General features: G+C 42.1%; 2 protein-coding genes and 9 non-coding genes across 11 annotated transcripts; all 11 read left to right on the top strand.

Annotated features, from left to right (window-relative positions):
* The first annotated feature begins 305 nt into the window (after positions 1-305).
* dnajc12 (DnaJ (Hsp40) homolog, subfamily C, member 12) lies at positions 306-2862 on the top strand. The gene is made up of 5 exons (XM_085369498.1): positions 306-562; positions 1066-1144; positions 1412-1551; positions 1632-1776; positions 2683-2862. Exons 1-5 carry the CDS (start codon positions 485-487, stop codon positions 2763-2765), a joined length of 525 nt encoding a protein of 174 aa, XP_085225624.1. The 5' UTR covers positions 306-484; the 3' UTR covers positions 2766-2862.
* A 2137-nt stretch (positions 2863-4999) lies between these two features.
* On the top strand, positions 5000-5298 carry LOC146620259 (signal recognition particle RNA). The gene has a single exon (XR_014906763.1).
* A 966-nt stretch (positions 5299-6264) lies between these two features.
* LOC146620258 (signal recognition particle RNA) lies at positions 6265-6563 on the top strand. Its single transcript, XR_014906677.1, has one exon.
* A 967-nt stretch (positions 6564-7530) lies between these two features.
* On the top strand, positions 7531-7829 carry LOC146620257 (signal recognition particle RNA). Its single transcript, XR_014906766.1, has one exon.
* A 958-nt stretch (positions 7830-8787) lies between these two features.
* Positions 8788-9086, top strand: LOC146620256 (signal recognition particle RNA). Its single transcript, XR_014906767.1, has one exon.
* Positions 9087-10053: 967 nt separating this feature from the next.
* Positions 10054-10352, top strand: LOC146620255 (signal recognition particle RNA). Its single transcript, XR_014906765.1, has one exon.
* A 958-nt stretch (positions 10353-11310) lies between these two features.
* LOC146620254 (signal recognition particle RNA) lies at positions 11311-11609 on the top strand. The gene has a single exon (XR_014906761.1).
* A 967-nt stretch (positions 11610-12576) lies between these two features.
* On the top strand, positions 12577-12875 carry LOC146620253 (signal recognition particle RNA). The gene has a single exon (XR_014906678.1).
* Positions 12876-13833: 958 nt separating this feature from the next.
* On the top strand, positions 13834-14132 carry LOC146620252 (signal recognition particle RNA). The gene has a single exon (XR_014906760.1).
* A 967-nt stretch (positions 14133-15099) lies between these two features.
* On the top strand, positions 15100-15398 carry LOC146620251 (signal recognition particle RNA). Its single transcript, XR_014906759.1, has one exon.
* A 1164-nt stretch (positions 15399-16562) lies between these two features.
* cox5b2 (cytochrome c oxidase subunit 5B2) lies at positions 16563-18117 on the top strand. Its single transcript, XM_085368876.1, has 4 exons — positions 16563-16755; positions 17577-17647; positions 17727-17826; positions 17931-18117. The coding sequence occupies exons 1-4, from the start codon at positions 16659-16661 to the stop codon at positions 18041-18043; spliced, it is 381 nt and encodes a 126-aa protein (XP_085225002.1). The 5' UTR covers positions 16563-16658; the 3' UTR covers positions 18044-18117.
* The last annotated feature ends 330 nt before the right edge of the window (positions 18118-18447 follow it).

Here is an 18447-nt window from a genome sequence, read left to right as displayed (position 1 = left end):
CGTTGAAAGCTTAATTAATGCCCCAGTTACAAATCTGTCATTTTCTTTTTTCGTTGCCACACAAGCCTTAAGTATGTGAAAGAAATTTAGTTTTACTACATAAAAATATAACATTTTTAATTTCCTAAAGCTACCATTGCCTTTGTTTCTTAGCCAGATGAATAAATGAATTTTCTAGTAAGCAGGACCATTATCAAGACCCTTGAATGCATCGTACGTCATACGGTAAAAAGGGGCAGCTGGGCTCTCCCAACAACTCAGGAGAGATCTCCCTTGACAATTTTAACAGTTTAATAATCCCTGAAATCTAACGCTAGCTGACAAAACCATACTTTGCTAACAGTTAGTAGTTAGCTAGTTGGTTATAGTAAGTGAGTGAGAGGGGGGACCCTTTGGCAACCCTTTAACTGATCAGCTGTGATCACGTTCAGCAGCATTTGTGGTCCGTTAAAAGAAGCCATACGTGCTTCTCCGACAGATTTTTATGGAGGCTGTTTTGAGCTGTAAACCTGAGGATTTGGAGGATTACTACGGGTTACTGGGATGTGATGAACTGTCATCGGTAAGTTCTCGTCAGTGGGTTTAAGGCTCAGACTATTTCCTGGGTTGCTGAACGGATATAGTCTCGATCTATAAGTCAGTAATTATTTGGGTCAATAGCCTATACGCTGCTGAGTCAAAAAATGTGAAAATAAAAATGTATGTGTGCCTCAGATTAGGCTGAACCAACAGAGACCTGTTGATGTGAAACTAGTCGTGCGTCATCCAGTGTCTGCCAGCCAGCATTTAAATTCATTTGTGTATAACTAGATTAGATATGCAATCAGTGTGATTTTTTAATGTATCTTACTAAAACAAATCTTTGATTATCAACATCAACACACATATCCACCGTGGTCTTGTGATCGCCAATTTTCACTCAATATATTACTCAGCAATCAGCAACACTCATAGACTGGCAGAGCTGAGGGTCTCAAATAGTCAATAACACGGTCAAGATAACATAGATCTTATTGATTAGATCACATCAGACTATGAGGTTTGTTTTGTTTTGTTCTCTTGCAGACTGAACAGATTCTCAATGAATACAAGATTCGAGCCTTGGCATGTCATCCAGACAAACACCTCGACAGCCCAAGAGCAGGTAATGCACACACACCACTAACTGTGTGTGAGTCATATTTCATATAACCTTTTTTTCATAGCCCGAAGCAATAAAGTATTACAAAGTGTGCTATTACCCCTTCATTACCTCTTCATTCACACTTTTCTTACATAGTTAATGTCTGTTTCTGATGTCTTAACTTCAAAGCAAATAATGCTAATAAAGCGGATGCTTACAGCTGTATACAGTAAATTGCTTTATTAAATTCTAAATTTTATATTAAAACCGTTTTTTCTGTTGTGAAAGTGGCAGATTTCCAGAAGCTGCAGGAAGCCAAAGAGGTTTTATGCGATGAAACCAAAAGGAAAAACTATGATCTTTGGAAAAGAAGCGGAGTTACGATCCCATTCCATGACTGGCAGGCCTTGAACGACTCAGTGAAAACTGTACGTAATGTCCTCTCTTTAGATTCTTAAAAACACTGTGCAACCATTGACACTTAAAAAGCCTGCTAATTTGTTTACAGTCAATGCACTGGGCTGTGAGAAATAAGAAGGAACCAATGTTGGAGGGCTCCAAACCAGAAGACCCCATCACGTCACAAGCAGAGAGCTTTCACTGTGAGCAGCAGGAAACGGGGAAATCTTCGTGTGAAAGCACGGCATACTCGGGTAACTGAAATTTATTCCAATTCTTTAAAGCAAGATGTTGCTGGAGAGCAATACATAACAACACACAAAATACAAGTAAGGAAGTGGTCAGTGCCATAGGATCCTTATTTTTGAAAGTCAGACATGAGAAAAGTTTAATTGATACCAGTATGATAGACATGATTTGGTGTATTTTCAATCTAATTTCATTGCAGAGAGGCAATGGATATTCAGAACAGCTGCTCAAGAGCTTCTCTGCTCTTATATTAAGCTGATGGAATATAAAAGTAGGAGCTCTTTAGTGCTCATATTAAAGAGGGGCTGCACGCCCACCCAATGTTTTGTGAGGTTTTGCACTTTGCACTTCAAAGCTACCACTTTAAAGCACTGATTTCATTTTATTTTGGTTATAATTTCAGGTTCAGCAATTATTCACAACTTGGCTGTGAGACCATGTTAGTAGTTTCCTCTTAGCTAGTTTTTAGCTTCAGTGTTCAGGGCTGACACTTTTCTGTAGCCCTGAGGACTGATGCAGTTTTCCTGAGATTCTACAGAAGCTCGCTGTGGATTCCTTTTTCCTTTATAATACTGCCACAAAATGTTTCAAATATTTGCCGCTAAAGAGCACTGTAAGGACTTTGTTCTGAAACTAATTTTTAGAGTTAGAAGTCAGTCATAACCTCTGAGATAAACACTTGCAAGTCAGTATTACTATAGCTGAAACACAGCTATGATTATAGACTTTCCTCCACGAGCATCAGTACAGCTTACCGGATACTCAAGCCGAGTACACAACAGGCTTGAGTACTCAGTGAAGGATCTGAACTGTTCCTCATGTGAATTTCTTCTAGAGTAAACAGTAGCTGTTTAAAAAGTACTGAACTGCATAAAGGGAAGTGAAGTGACTTTTTCTTATCATTGCTGCAGGTGATTTCTGCCATCGACGCTTCCGCTGGGCTGGTGACTCTCCATCTAATCTGCTGCGGAAATTCCGAAATTATGAAATCTGAATATATTAAAACTTTCATGTTGTCCAAGTGTTGCTAGACTTGGGACCATTTTATTGTAATGCCAGCTTTTATAGAGTATGTTTAGTTGTTGTGCAGCTGTGACATCAGTAACTGTCTCACTGTGTTTACTCTTGCCTAATAATTGGTGGGACTGTTGCAAAGCTAACTGTCAGGTGTATGTTACGTTTGGCTAAATTCTTTATTATTAATATTATTTTTCTTCCGTGGTGTGTACCTTCCCTACAGTTTGTTGTAGAGACACATATTCTGGCACCAAATTGCTTCCTCATTTTATTTCTGTCATGTTTGAATTATTTAATGTGTCCTCACTAATAGCTCCTCATTCAGGTGAATGGGAAAAGAGAGCCAGAAAAATGTTACTTCAGCCATCATTTTACCACTGAATCATATAAAAATTTGTCTTTTTTCTAACAATGTCTTCCTCAATGTCTACCAGATGTATACTTTTTGATCTGGCGGCATTTGAGTGAGACGAGTTCCATCTCACCGCCCAATAGACTTATATGAAGCCTACAGGCAGTCTATTGGGCAGTGAGATGGAATACATATATATGTATCTCTATCAGTAACATACAGTGGAGGCATGATTGTGCGTGATATTATTGTTTGCTGTAATGTATTGTGTTTGTATTAGTATTATTCTTTGACTTCTTCAGCTTTGTTTGAGGCCAAACTAATTCTTTGAATTGAAACCTTAAGTTTTCCACAATTGTGCTTTAGTACAGCATGTTCACCCTTTATCAGAAGGAAGTCACAACATGTGGTCTATAGCTAAATATAATATGTTATTTTGTAAAGATATGAAATCACTTATTGTTTAGTTTGTTTTAACTGCACGGTCAGAAGAAATATATTTTAAATGTTCAGTAGCAAAACATATGAAGTGAACAGAGGTTTCAAATCTTTAAAGTTAATATAGCTAATATAAATATAGTTAAATATCGCAAATAAAATAAACAATAATAACAAAAAATTAAGATTACCTATAAAAGTAGTTGTTAAAAATAGCAGGCTACAGAATTTTTTTGTTCCTATAATGAAAAACACAAAGGCTGAGTTTCTGTAACACAGATTTAGCTTTGAGCACAAACCTTTTAAGGGAACTTGCTGACACAGTCTCTTCCACAATCCGCCCATGCTTTCATGTTGTTTACACCAAGTTCTAACCCTACAATTCAAATGTCTTAGCAGAAATCGACTCATTAGACCAAGCAACATTTTTCCAAGCCCTTGTTGTCCAAATCTGGCAGATTTTGCAGTGTCTTAGTTTCTTGTTCTTGGCTGACAGGAGTGGGACCCGGTGTGGTCTTCTGCTGCTGTAGCCTATCTGGTTTAAGGTTTGACATAATGTGCATTCATGGATGTTCTTCTGCAAACCTTGGTTGTGATGAGTTATTATTTGAGTTAGTGTTGCTTTCCTATCAGATCCAGTATTTATATGCCTAAATACTCTGAGATTCTGCCATGTGATTAGGTGATGATATTTTCATTACTGAGTGACTGGTGAGTGTATTTATGAGACATTTCATCATAAATAAAATGATGGCATGACAACCCAATGCTTGTAATGCAAGTGACCTTCTTTTATTTGTATCACTGACTATTATTCATGTAGCGGACTGTAAGCAAAGAAGAGGAAATATATTAAAATCTAAACAATAAAAAAAAAAAGTTTCCGAATGCTGTCATATTTACTGGTGGTTATCTACTGGTGAGTTAATCCAAGTTATCAAGATGTGTTAAGTAATCAGTCCAGTTTCCAGTTCACAGGCTAGGCTTGAGCTTATTTTACTTTATAAAGAAGGTTACATTATATGGAAAAAGTTATGTCAATACCAAGTAAATTACTATGATTTATTGGCCTATTACAGAGTATTGGCCTATTACAGAGTACATAGACATTTGCTCATGTACATAGATATGTGGAATAAACAATGGGGTTTTATTAGTGCTGGAAATTTAGAAAGAAAAAAGAAATAATATTTCCTGGAGTCTTTCACATTCAATGAATCCTTCTAATTGGCTATCCGGGGAACCTTTTGTTTTTTCAGGGAACGACTTACTAACGTTTCTAAAGAGGAATTAAAAGAACCAAAGGAAACGGTGTGCAGACCTTTTATAACAGTACCCGGTTTTCACCGCTTGATAGCGCTGTGTTACTCGTGACGTCACTTTTGTGAAAGATAAAAGCCCGAGGAGCACTTCTCTTTCTCGCCGGGTGCGGTGGCGCGCGCCTGTAATCCAAGCTACCGGGAGGCTGAGGCTGGCGGATCGTTTGAGCTCAGGAGCTCTGAGCTGCAGCGGACTATGCCGATCGGGTGTCCGCACTAAGTTCGGTATCGATATGGTGCTCCTGGGGGAGCTCGGGACCACCAGGTCGCCTAAGGAGGGGTGCACCGGCCCAGGTCGGAAACGGAGCAGGTCAAAGCCCCCGTGCCGCTCAGTAGTGGGATCGCGCCTGTGAATAGACGCTGTAGTGCAGCCTGAGTAATACAGCGGGACCCAGTCTTTTTATACTCTTTCTCCTCTCCACAGAAATATACACACAGCACACACACTCACACATCACGTTTTTACAGCTTATAAAAGCGTCAAACACGGTCTCTCTGTCCTCTCGTTCCATTGAAAACCACCGCTGTTTGTTGGTCCAACAGCGCCTCCAACTGGAGGGGAGTAGCAATGACCATCACTGCAAATTCAAAGAGACGGTGAACTTTTTTTTTCTTTCAGTGATTGACTTTGATGAACACGCAGGACTGGACTGGGACAAAAAAAAATCAGCCCGGGCATTTTGACTAGAGAACAGCCCACCAGGAATTACAGGAAAAGCCATAAAGCCTCTGAATGAAAACAAATGCTGTTGTGACAGTGATGTACGCTGTTCTGTTGGTATATATGTGTCAATCTAATAAACTTAAACCTACACCATCCTCCCTATTCTGGTATTTTAAACAGTACTTACCGGAAATATCAAACAACCTAATCAATAATTACATATACCTAACTAGCAGAGTTGCCAACTCCCAGCAAAAATAGGGAACCGCCCCCCACCCTCCGCCTAATGATGCTTAATCAACGTAATCGACTTTAATTTATTGCCAGGGTAAAACAAATGCACAGAAACCAATTATTTTTCTACAGTAAATAAATAGATTCAACATCTTTCCGCAACAGAATTGCAGACTGCACACATGGTACCTTCCCAAAGGAAAAAGTACTATAGCTTATTAGGGCATATATTAGACTTAATATTTACTATATACAATAATGAATTTTTATATATTTTTACATGAGATGACCACTTTGGTTGTAAGATTCGGTTTTATTTATTAAAACCTAGACATTTTAAATGAGTAACTGTGTGTTGACTGTGTGTTGAGCAGCACCTTTACGGCTGCTGTTGGCTGCTATCTGCAGCAGTTTCCTGATGACGTCAGGTGTGTAAACCTTAAAGTCTGCGTAAACGAGGGCGCCTCTTGCCGGGTGCGGTGGCGCGCGCCTGTAATCCAAGCTACCGGGAGGCTGAGGCTGGCGGATCGTTTGAGCTCAGGAGCTCTGAGCTGCAGCGGACTATGCCGATCGGGTGTCCGCACTAAGTTCGGTATCGATATGGTGCTCCTGGGGGAGCTCGGGACCACCAGGTCGCCTAAGGAGGGGTGCACCGGCCCAGGTCGGAAACGGAGCAGGTCAAAGCCCCCGTGCCGCTCAGTAGTGGGATCGCGCCTGTGAATAGACGCTGTAGTGCAGCCTGAGTAATACAGCGGGACCCAGGCTTTTTATACTCTTTCTCCTCTCCACAGAAATATACACACAGCACACACACTCACACATCACGTTTTTACAGCTTATAAAAGCGTCAAACACGGTCTCTCCGTCCTCTCGTTCCATTGAAAACCACCGCTGTTTCTTGGTCCAACAGCGCCTCCAACTGGAGGGGAGTAGCAATGACCATCACTGCAAATTCAAAGAGACGGTGAACTTTTTTTTTCTTTCAGTGATTGACTTTGATGAACACGCAGGACTGGACTGGGACAAAAAAAAAATCAGCCCGGGCATTTTGACTAGAGAACAGCCCACCAGGAATTATAGGAAAAGCCATAAAGCCTCTGAATGAAAACAAATGCTGTTGTGACAGTGATGTACGCTGTCCTGTTGGTATATATGTGTCAATCTAATAAACTTAAACCTACACCATCCTCCCTATTCTGGTATTTTAAACAGTACTTACTGGAAATATCAAACAACCTAATCAATAATTACATATACCTAACTAGCAGAGTTGCCAACTCCCAGCAAAAATAGGGAACCGCCCCCCACCCTCCGCCTAATGATGCTTAATCAACGTAATCGACTTTAATTTATTGCCAGGGTAAAACAAATGCACAGAAACCAATTATTTTTCTACAGTAAATAAATAGATTCAACATCTTTCCGCAACAGAATTGCAGACTGCACACATGGTACCTTCCCAAAGGAAAAAGTACTATAGCTTATTAGGGCATATATTAGACTTAATATTTACTATATACAATAATGAATTTTTATATATTTTTACATGAGATGACCACTTTGGTTGTAAGATTCGGTTGTATTTATTAAAACCTAGACATTTTAAATGAGTAACTGTGTGTTGACTGTGTGTTGAGCAGCACCTTTACGGCTGCTGTTGGCTGCTATCTGCAGCAGTTTCCTGATGACGTCAGGTGTGTAAACCTTAAAGTCTGCGTAAACGAGGGCGCCTCTTGCCGGGTGCGGTGGCGCGCGCCTGTAATCCAAGCTACCGGGAGGCTGAGGCTGGCGGATCGTTTGAGCTCAGGAGCTCTGAGCTGCAGCGGACTATGCCGATCGGGTGTCCGCACTAAGTTCGGTATCGATATGGTGCTCCTGGGGGAGCTCGGGACCACCAGGTCGCCTAAGGAGGGGTGCACCGGCCCAGGTCGGAAACGGAGCAGGTCAAAGCCCCCGTGCCGCTCAGTATTGGGATCGCGCCTGTGAATAGACGCTGTAGTGCAGCCTGAGTAATACAGCGGGACCCAGTCTCTTTATACTCTTTCTCCTCTCCACAGAAATATACACACAGCACACACATCACGTTTTTACAGCTTATAAAAGCGTCAAACACGGTCTCTCTGTCCTCTCGTTCCATTGAAAACCACCGCTGTTTGTTGGTCCAACAGCGCCTCCAACTGGAGGGGAGTAGCAATGACCATCACTGCAAATTCAAAGAGACGGTGAACTTTTTTTTTCTTTCAGTGATTGACTTTGATGAACACGCAGGACTGGACTGGGACAAAAAAAAATCAGCCCGGGCATTTTGACTAGAGAACAGCCCACCAGGAATTACAGGAAAAGCCATAAAGCCTCTGAATGAAAACAAATGCTGTTGTGACAGTGATGTACGCTGTTCTGTTGGTATATATGTGTCAATCTAATAAACTTAAACCTACACCATCCTCCCTATTCTGGTATTTTAAACAGTACTTACCGGAAATATCAAACAACCTAATCAATAATTACATATACCTAACTAGCAGAGTTGCCAACTCCCAGCAAAAATAGGGAACCGCCCCCCACCCTCCGCCTAATGATGCTTAATCAACGTAATCGACTTTAATTTATTGCCAGGGTAAAACAAATGCACAGAAACCAATTATTTTTCTACAGTAAATAAATAGATTCAACATCTTTCCGCAACAGAATTGCAGACTGCACACATGGTACCTTCCCAAAGGAAAAAGTACTATAGCTTATTAGGGCATATATTAGACTTAATATTTACTATATACAATAATGAATTTTTATATATTTTTACATGAGATGACCACTTTGGTTGTAAGATTCGGTTTTATTTATTAAAACCTAGACATTTTAAATGAGTAACTGTGTGTTGACTGTGTGTTGAGCAGCACCTTTACGGCTGCTGTTGGCTGCTATCTGCAGCAGTTTCCTGATGACGTCAGGTGTGTAAACCTTAAAGTCTGCGTAAACGAGGGCGCCTCTTGCCGGGTGCGGTGGCGCGCGCCTGTAATCCAAGCTACCGGGAGGCTGAGGCTGGCGGATCGTTTGAGCTCAGGAGCTCTGAGCTGCAGCGGACTATGCCGATCGGGTGTCCGCACTAAGTTCGGTATCGATATGGTGCTCCTGGGGGAGCTCGGGACCACCAGGTCGCCTAAGGAGGGGTGCACCGGCCCAGGTCGGAAACGGAGCAGGTCAAAGCCCCCGTGCCGCTCAGTAGTGGGATCGCGCCTGTGAATAGACGCTGTAGTGCAGCCTGAGTAATACAGCGGGACCCAGGCTTTTTATACTCTTTCTCCTCTCCACAGAAATATACACACAGCACACACACTCACACATCACGTTTTTACAGCTTATAAAAGCGTCAAACACGGTCTCTCCGTCCTCTCGTTCCATTGAAAACCACCGCTGTTTCTTGGTCCAACAGCGCCTCCAACTGGAGGGGAGTAGCAATGACCATCACTGCAAATTCAAAGAGACGGTGAACTTTTTTTTTCTTTCAGTGATTGACTTTGATGAACACGCAGGACTGGACTGGGACAAAAAAAAAATCAGCCCGGGCATTTTGACTAGAGAACAGCCCACCAGGAATTATAGGAAAAGCCATAAAGCCTCTGAATGAAAACAAATGCTGTTGTGACAGTGATGTACGCTGTCCTGTTGGTATATATGTGTCAATCTAATAAACTTAAACCTACACCATCCTCCCTATTCTGGTATTTTAAACAGTACTTACTGGAAATATCAAACAACCTAATCAATAATTACATATACCTAACTAGCAGAGTTGCCAACTCCCAGCAAAAATAGGGAACCGCCCCCCACCCTCCGCCTAATGATGCTTAATCAACGTAATCGACTTTAATTTATTGCCAGGGTAAAACAAATGCACAGAAACCAATTATTTTTCTACAGTAAATAAATAGATTCAACATCTTTCCGCAACAGAATTGCAGACTGCACACATGGTACCTTCCCAAAGGAAAAAGTACTATAGCTTATTAGGGCATATATTAGACTTAATATTTACTATATACAATAATGAATTTTTATATATTTTTACATGAGATGACCACTTTGGTTGTAAGATTCGGTTGTATTTATTAAAACCTAGACATTTTAAATGAGTAACTGTGTGTTGACTGTGTGTTGAGCAGCACCTTTACGGCTGCTGTTGGCTGCTATCTGCAGCAGTTTCCTGATGACGTCAGGTGTGTAAACCTTAAAGTCTGCGTAAACGAGGGCGCCTCTTGCCGGGTGCGGTGGCGCGCGCCTGTAATCCAAGCTACCGGGAGGCTGAGGCTGGCGGATCGTTTGAGCTCAGGAGCTCTGAGCTGCAGCGGACTATGCCGATCGGGTGTCCGCACTAAGTTCGGTATCGATATGGTGCTCCTGGGGGAGCTCGGGACCACCAGGTCGCCTAAGGAGGGGTGCACCGGCCCAGGTCGGAAACGGAGCAGGTCAAAGCCCCCGTGCCGCTCAGTATTGGGATCGCGCCTGTGAATAGACGCTGTAGTGCAGCCTGAGTAATACAGCGGGACCCAGTCTCTTTATACTCTTTCTCCTCTCCACAGAAATATACACACAGCACACACATCACGTTTTTACAGCTTATAAAAGCGTCAAACACGGTCTCTCTGTCCTCTCGTTCCATTGAAAACCACCGCTGTTTCTTGGTCCAACAGCGCCTCCAACTGGAGGGGAGTAGCAATGACCATCACTGCAAATTCAAAGAGACGGTGAACTTTTTTTTTCTTTCAGTGATTGACTTTGATGAACACGCAGGACTGGACTGGGACAAAAAAAAATCAGCCCGGGCATTTTGACTAGAGAACAGCCCACCAGGAATTACAGGAAAAGCCATAAAGCCTCTGAATGAAAACAAATGCTGTTGTGACAGTGATGTACGCTGTTCTGTTGGTATATATGTGTCAATCTAATAAACTTAAACCTACACCATCCTCCCTATTCTGGTATTTTAAACAGTACTTACCGGAAATATCAAACAACCTAATCAATAATTACATATACCTAACTAGCAGAGTTGCCAACTCCCAGCAAAAATAGGGAACCGCCCCCCACCCTCCGCCTAATGATGCTTAATCAACGTAATCGACTTTAATTTATTGCCAGGGTAAAACAAATGCACAGAAACCAATTATTTTTCTACAGTAAATAAATAGATTCAACATCTTTCCGCAACAGAATTGCAGACTGCACACATGGTACCTTCCCAAAGGAAAAAGTACTATAGCTTATTAGGGCATATATTAGACTTAATATTTACTATATACAATAATGAATTTTTATATATTTTTACATGAGATGACCACTTTGGTTGTAAGATTCGGTTTTATTTATTAAAACCTAGACATTTTAAATGAGTAACTGTGTGTTGACTGTGTGTTGAGCAGCACCTTTACGGCTGCTGTTGGCTGCTATCTGCAGCAGTTTCCTGATGACGTCAGGTGTGTAAACCTTAAAGTCTGCGTAAACGAGGGCGCCTCTTGCCGGGTGCGGTGGCGCGCGCCTGTAATCCAAGCTACCGGGAGGCTGAGGCTGGCGGATCGTTTGAGCTCAGGAGCTCTGAGCTGCAGCGGACTATGCCGATCGGGTGTCCGCACTAAGTTCGGTATCGATATGGTGCTCCTGGGGGAGCTCGGGACCACCAGGTCGCCTAAGGAGGGGTGCACCGGCCCAGGTCGGAAACGGAGCAGGTCAAAGCCCCCGTGCCGCTCAGTAGTGGGATCGCGCCTGTGAATAGACGCTGTAGTGCAGCCTGAGTAATACAGCGGGACCCAGTCTTTTTATACTCTTTCTCCTCTCCACAGAAATATACACACAGCACACACACTCACACATCACGTTTTTACAGCTTATAAAAGCGTCAAACACGGTCTCTCCGTCCTCTCGTTCCATTGAAAACCACCGCTGTTTCTTGGTCCAACAGCGCCTCCAACTGGAGGGGAGTAGCAATGACCATCACTGCAAATTCAAAGAGACGGTGAACTTTTTTTTTCTTTCAGTGATTGACTTTGATGAACACGCAGGACTGGACTGGGACAAAAAAAAAATCAGCCCGGGCATTTTGACTAGAGAACAGCCCACCAGGAATTATAGGAAAAGCCATAAAGCCTCTGAATGAAAACAAATGCTGTTGTGACAGTGATGTACGCTGTCCTGTTGGTATATATGTGTCAATCTAATAAACTTAAACCTACACCATCCTCCCTATTCTGGTATTTTAAACAGTACTTACCGGAAATATCAAACAACCTAATCAATAATTACATATACCTAACTAGCAGAGTTGCCAACTCCCAGCAAAAATAGGGAACCGCCCCCCACCCTCCGCCTAATGATGCTTAATCAACGTAATCGACTTTAATTTATTGCCAGGGTAAAACAAATGCACAGAAACCAATTATTTTTCTACAGTAAATAAATAGATTCAACATCTTTCCGCAACAGAATTGCAGACTGCACACATGGTACCTTCCCAAAGGAAAAAGTACTATAGCTTATTAGGGCATATATTAGACTTAATATTTACTATATACAATAATGAATTTTTATATATTTTTACATGAGATGACCACTTTGGTTGTAAGATTCGGTTGTATTTATTAAAACCTAGACATTTTAAATGAGTAACTGTGTGTTGACTGTGTGTTGAGCAGCACCTTTACGGCTGCTGTTGGCTGCTATCTGCAGCAGTTTCCTGATGACGTCAGGTGTGTAAACCTTAAAGTCTGCGTAAACGAGGGCGCCTCTTGCCGGGTGCGGTGGCGCGCGCCTGTAATCCAAGCTACCGGGAGGCTGAGGCTGGCGGATCGTTTGAGCTCAGGAGCTCTGAGCTGCAGCGGACTATGCCGATCGGGTGTCCGCACTAAGTTCGGTATCGATATGGTGCTCCTGGGGGAGCTCGGGACCACCAGGTCGCCTAAGGAGGGGTGCACCGGCCCAGGTCGGAAACGGAGCAGGTCAAAGCCCCCGTGCCGCTCAGTATTGGGATCGCGCCTGTGAATAGACGCTGTAGTGCAGCCTGAGTAATACAGCGGGACCCAGTCTTTTTATACTCTTTCTCCTCTCCACAGAAATATACACACAGCACACACATCACGTTTTTACAGCTTATAAAAGCGTCAAACACGGTCTCTCTGTCCTCTCGTTCCATTGAAAACCACCGCTGTTTGTTGGTCCAACAGCGCCTCCAACTGGAGGGGAGTAGCAATGACCATCACTGCAAATTCAAAGAGACGGTGAACTTTTTTTTTCTTTCAGTGATTGACTTTGATGAACACGCAGGACTGGACTGGGACAAAAAAAAATCAGCCCGGGCATTTTGACTAGAGAACAGCCCACCAGGAATTACAGGAAAAGCCATAAAGCCTCTGAATGAAAACAAATGCTGTTGTGACAGTGATGTACGCTGTTCTGTTGGTATATATGTGTCAATCTAATAAACTTAAACCTACACCATCCTCCCTATTCTGGTATTTTAAACAGTACTTACCGGAAATATCAAACAACCTAATCAATAATTACATATACCTAACTAGCAGAGTTGCCAACTCCCAGCAAAAATAGGGAACCGCCCCCCACCCTCCGCCTAATGATGCTTAATCAACGTAATCGACTTTAATTTATTGCCAGGGTAAAACAAATGCACAGAAACCAATTATTTTTCTACAGTAAATAAATAGATTCAACATCTTTCCGCAACAGAATTGCAGACTGCACACATGGTACCTTCCCAAAGGAAAAAGTACTATAGCTTATTAGGGCATATATTAGACTTAATATTTACTATATACAATAATGAATTTTTATATATTTTTACATGAGATGACCACTTTGGTTGTAAGATTCGGTTGTATTTATTAAAACCTAGACATTTTAAATGAGTAACTGTGTGTTGACTGTGTGTTGAGCAGCACCTTTACGGCTGCTGTTGGCTGCTATCTGCAGCAGTTTCCTGATGACGTCAGGTGTGTAAACCTTAAAGTCTGCGTAAACGAGGGCGCCTCTTGCCGGGTGCGGTGGCGCGCGCCTGTAATCCAAGCTACCGGGAGGCTGAGGCTGGCGGATCGTTTGAGCTCAGGAGCTCTGAGCTGCAGCGGACTATGCCGATCGGGTGTCCGCACTAAGTTCGGTATCGATATGGTGCTCCTGGGGGAGCTCGGGACCACCAGGTCGCCTAAGGAGGGGTGCACCGGCCCAGGTCGGAAACGGAGCAGGTCAAAGCCCCCGTGCCGCTCAGTAGTGGGATCGCGCCTGTGAATAGACGCTGTAGTGCAGCCTGAGTAATACAGCGGGACCCAGTCTTTTTATACTCTTTCTCCTCTCCACAGAAATATACACACAGCACACACACTCACACATCACGTTTTTACAGCTTATAAAAGCGTCAAACACGGTCTCTCCGTCCTCTCGTTCCATTGAAAACCACCGCTGTTTCTTGGTCCAACAGCGCCTCCAACTGGAGGGGAGTAGCAATGACCATCACTGCAAATTCAAAGAGACGGTGAACTTTTTTTTTCTTTCAGTGATTGACTTTGATGAACACGCAGGACTGGACTGGGACAAAAAAAAAATCAGCCCGGGCATTTTGACTAGAGAACAGCCCACCAGGAATTATAGGAAAAGCCATAAAGCCTCTGAATGAAAACAAATGCTGTTGTGACAGTGATGTACGCTGTCCTGTTGGTATATATGTGTCAATCTAATAAACTTAAACCTACACCATCCTCCCTATTCTGGTATTTTAAACAGTACTTACCGGAAATATCAAACAACCTAATCAATAATTACATATACCTAACTAGCAGAGTTGCCAACTCCCAGCAAAAATAGGGAACCGCCCCCCACCCTCCGCCTAATGATGCTTAATCAACGTAATCGACTTTAATTTATTGCCAGGGTAAAACAAATGCACAGAAACCAATTATTTTTCTACAGTAAATAAATAGATTCAACATCTTTCCGCAACAGAATTGCAGACTGCACACATGGTACCTTCCCAAAGGAAAAAGTACTATAGCTTATTAGGGCATATATTAGACTTAATATTTACTATATACAATAATGAATTTTTATATATTTTTACATGAGATGACCACTTTGGTTGTAAGATTCGGTTGTATTTATTAAAACCTAGACATTTTAAATGAGTAACTGTGTGTTGACTGTGTGTTGAGCAGCACCTTTACGGCTGCTGTTGGCTGCTATCTGCAGCAGTTTCCTGATGACGTCAGGTGTGTAAACCTTAAAGTCTGCGTAAACGAGGGCGCCTCTTGCCGGGTGCGGTGGCGCGCGCCTGTAATCCAAGCTACCGGGAGGCTGAGGCTGGCGGATCGTTTGAGCTCAGGAGCTCTGAGCTGCAGCGGACTATGCCGATCGGGTGTCCGCACTAAGTTCGGTATCGATATGGTGCTCCTGGGGGAGCTCGGGACCACCAGGTCGCCTAAGGAGGGGTGCACCGGCCCAGGTCGGAAACGGAGCAGGTCAAAGCCCCCGTGCCGCTCAGTAGTGGGATCGCGCCTGTGAATAGACGCTGTAGTGCAGCCTGAGTAATACAGCGGGACCCAGTCTTTTTATACTCTTTCTCCTCATATATACTCACACATCACGTTTTTACAGCTTGTAACACCTTCTTTTTTTTGTCATCACCATGTGAGCCAGCATGTGAGTATTGATGTTTGTTGGTCCATCACCGCCTCCATCTGGATCACAGGAGAAAAATAAAAGAAACAACGTTTCAACAAGTTTCTTCTTTCTCCACTGCAGAGTACCTCTGTCAGCATTTTTCTCTTTCTTTCTGCTGGTCTATATTTATTCGAGCACAGTGGTAAAAGGATTTAAAATACCACACCTCATAGGGAAATATAGCACATTTTTACAAATAGAACAGAATAGAAAAATCCTTTAATTGTCCCACAAGGGGAAATTTGATTGTAACAGCAGCAAAAAACACCGTGTGGTTGTTGAGTTTGTTTGAGTTTGTTTTCACCCTCAAATGAGCTGACTGCTTCTGCTCTACAAAAACAAACACACAATATATATATATATATATATTTTTTTTTTACAGAAACACATATTTACATCATGGACAATGTACAAAAACAGAGTACTGTACAGTTATTAAGATCGAAGTACAGATGAAAGTGGAAAACCCAGGTTTTATTGCGCAAACAGAGCAGGGTACTGGAAGATGTTTAAATAATTAAGAATATTTACAAAATGTACAGATTGTGCATTGTATCTGTGCATCAAAAGGTAAATGTAACTTCCAATATGTCAGTATATATAAACTGAGAAAAAATAATGTGCAAGTTATAACAGTAGTAGTTGTTCAGTTGATTAGTGCAAATTACAGCGCTGATGTAAACACCTATGTGTGTTGGGAGCAAACCTTATGTACATAAGATTTTAATTTTTATCTTTTATGTTTGTTTAAGTGTAAGTCTGAGGTCCGTGGGAGCACTGCAATTTCAAATGCCCGTGTATGGTTTGTACATTTGGTTTTTGAGTTTGATGGTTCCTTCTTCCCTTGTAATTGCACGGAAATGTAAACTAAATAACTACAATAACAGGTGCTATCTTAAAGTGTTTTTTTTTTTTTTGTTGCTGTTTTTTTACATAACAAAAATGAAACTACGTTTTTCTATAATAAAGTATACAGCGGTGTTTACCACCCGTAGAGCGTGCCTCCCACTGCTGAATCTGATTGGTCGGATCAGCTGCGCTTCTGCTCATTGGCCCGCGCACCCGTCACTCAGGCGGTTGTAGTGGGGTCATTTCAGTCCGGTTTATAGCAGAGTCAGGTCATTCACTGTACTTGAAAAAGGCACTATAATGGCGGGACGTCTTCTTCTCCGAGCTTGTACAACAACACTGCAGCTGAGGAGCGGCGTGCTGGCCCCGCTGCACCGTTCAATGGCCACAGTGAGAGGTAGGACTCCGTATTTACGACAGGAGACGTGACTTCACAGGCCTCCGGAGTGCGTTACAGCCACAGCTGTCACCGCTCACTCGACTTAGTGCGAAAAGCTGGTTATATTGGCAATTTTAGCGGCGTCTTTATTGTTTAGTTTGGTAGCTGACAAGTTAGTAACAAGGAGTTTGCAGTACGTGCTAGCTAGCTACCGCCAGTGTTTTATTTACAGCAAAAAGAAACACCTGTGTACATATTTATTTACAGAAGTAAAACATATTTGTGGGAGGCCTAAGTGCTTTGAGATACACAAAACCCCTACCTAAATACGACTATAAAGTACACCTTAAAAAAAATGAAGGTCATTTGGACTTTAGCGAGTGGAAAGGCCTTTGATAGACCCACCTCCTTTGGCAGACTCCGTTGGGCAGGTGCCAGCACCCTGATAGGGGACAGGAGTGTGTTATTGTGGGAGGCGTCCAATGCTGACGTGCAGGCTTGCCCGCACTCATTACAGAGTTTATTATAGTTCTGTATTTTCTAATTAGTTATAATTTTTATTTCGTTTTGAGCTTTTCTTTTTAATTTAGTTTAGTTTTTGTTCTTAGAAGACGTTTAGTGTTGGTTTCTGTGTTAGTTTTAGTCTTTTTAGTTATTAGTGTGCGGAGGCCATATGCAAGAGGTAAGATTTAAGCAAGTTATTATAGGCTTTTAATATAAAACTGATTTTTTTTTAAGCAGCTGAATCAAATACAGATTTTTTTTGTTTATTATTTGTATATATTATTATCATTTATTCATTTTTTTAATAGAAACCTTTTTGCTATTTAATTTTTCAGGCATACCAACAGATGAAGAACAGGCCACTGGGCTGGAGCGCCGTACCCTCCAGGCCCTCAAACAGGGAAAGGTAGGCTACTGTATACATATGATAATGAACCTGAACTGCACATAAGCTAATTTTTTTCTTTTTCCCGTTTACATCACAGGACCCTTACAGCATCCTGAAACCAAAGCACTATGCTGGTACCAAAGAAGACCCTCACATTGTGCCAGGCATTGGAACCAAGAGGCTGGTGGGATGTCTCTGTAAGTGATGCATAATGAATACAATTTCCCCTTTATGAATCTGTTTTACCAGTGTTAAAAACTTTTTTTTTTTTTTAATTATAACTTTTTAAAAATCTTTGCAGGTGAGGAAGACAACACTGCTATTGTGTGGTTCTGGCTTCATGAGGGAGAGGCCCAGCGCTGTCCTTCCTGTGGTTCCCACTATAAGCTTGTCCATCACGAGTTGCCCCACTGATACCAAAACTAACACACAAAGCCCCCAAATTGGGCAACAACAGACAAGTGTATTTGCCTCCTTTAAGGCCATATTCTGCAGTGTGTGCACATCATTCAACTTGTACAGTTTATGATTAAATTGTGACTTGAAGTGGAATGTGTTGATGGGTATTTTCATGAGGGAACAGACAGTTAAAATATTAAAGGTTAATTTACTATATAAGCTGGACTTTAAAGGGGACCTATTATTCTGATTTCCAACATATTTTAATTCATCACAGCAGCTTTGTTTTTCTTATACTCTACCTTAATGCAGGCCCTCAGATTTCATCTCTCTGACTTTAAGGTAACTTTATTTCTGATTGGCTGCCCCTCAAAGGTTTCTATTGCGCTTTCGACTACATTTCTGACACCTCAACAGTT

This window comes from Diplotaxodon limnothrissa, linkage group LG13, assembly GCF_057381915.1.
Source record: "Diplotaxodon limnothrissa isolate DT_005_m linkage group LG13, D_limnothrissa_male_GT1.1, whole genome shotgun sequence".
Lineage (NCBI taxonomy): Eukaryota > Metazoa > Chordata > Actinopteri > Cichliformes > Cichlidae > Diplotaxodon > Diplotaxodon limnothrissa.
The sequence above is the reverse complement of the archived record's forward strand: the minus strand, read 5'-3'. Positions and strand labels throughout refer to the sequence as shown.

What these genes read in the sequence shown, in the direction of transcription:
- dnajc12 (XM_085369498.1), top strand. Translation starts at nt 485, where the DNA reads ATGGAGGCTGTTTTGAGCTGTAAACCTGAGGATTTGGAGGATTACTAC. An exon ending in TGAACGACTCAGTGAAAACT is followed by an intron (nt 1,552 to 1,631) that starts GTACGTAATGTC and finishes ATTTGTTTACAG; the next exon opens with TCAATGCACTGGGCTGTGAG. An exon ending in TGAAAGCACGGCATACTCGG is followed by an intron (nt 1,777 to 2,682) that starts GTAACTGAAATT and finishes TCATTGCTGCAG; the next exon opens with GTGATTTCTGCCATCGACGC.
- cox5b2 (XM_085368876.1), top strand. Translation starts at nt 16,659, where the DNA reads ATGGCGGGACGTCTTCTTCTCCGAGCTTGTACAACAACACTGCAGCTG. An exon ending in AGGCCCTCAAACAGGGAAAG is followed by an intron (nt 17,648 to 17,726) that starts GTAGGCTACTGT and finishes TTTACATCACAG; the next exon opens with GACCCTTACAGCATCCTGAA. An exon ending in GAGGCTGGTGGGATGTCTCT is followed by an intron (nt 17,827 to 17,930) that starts GTAAGTGATGCA and finishes AAATCTTTGCAG; the next exon opens with GTGAGGAAGACAACACTGCT.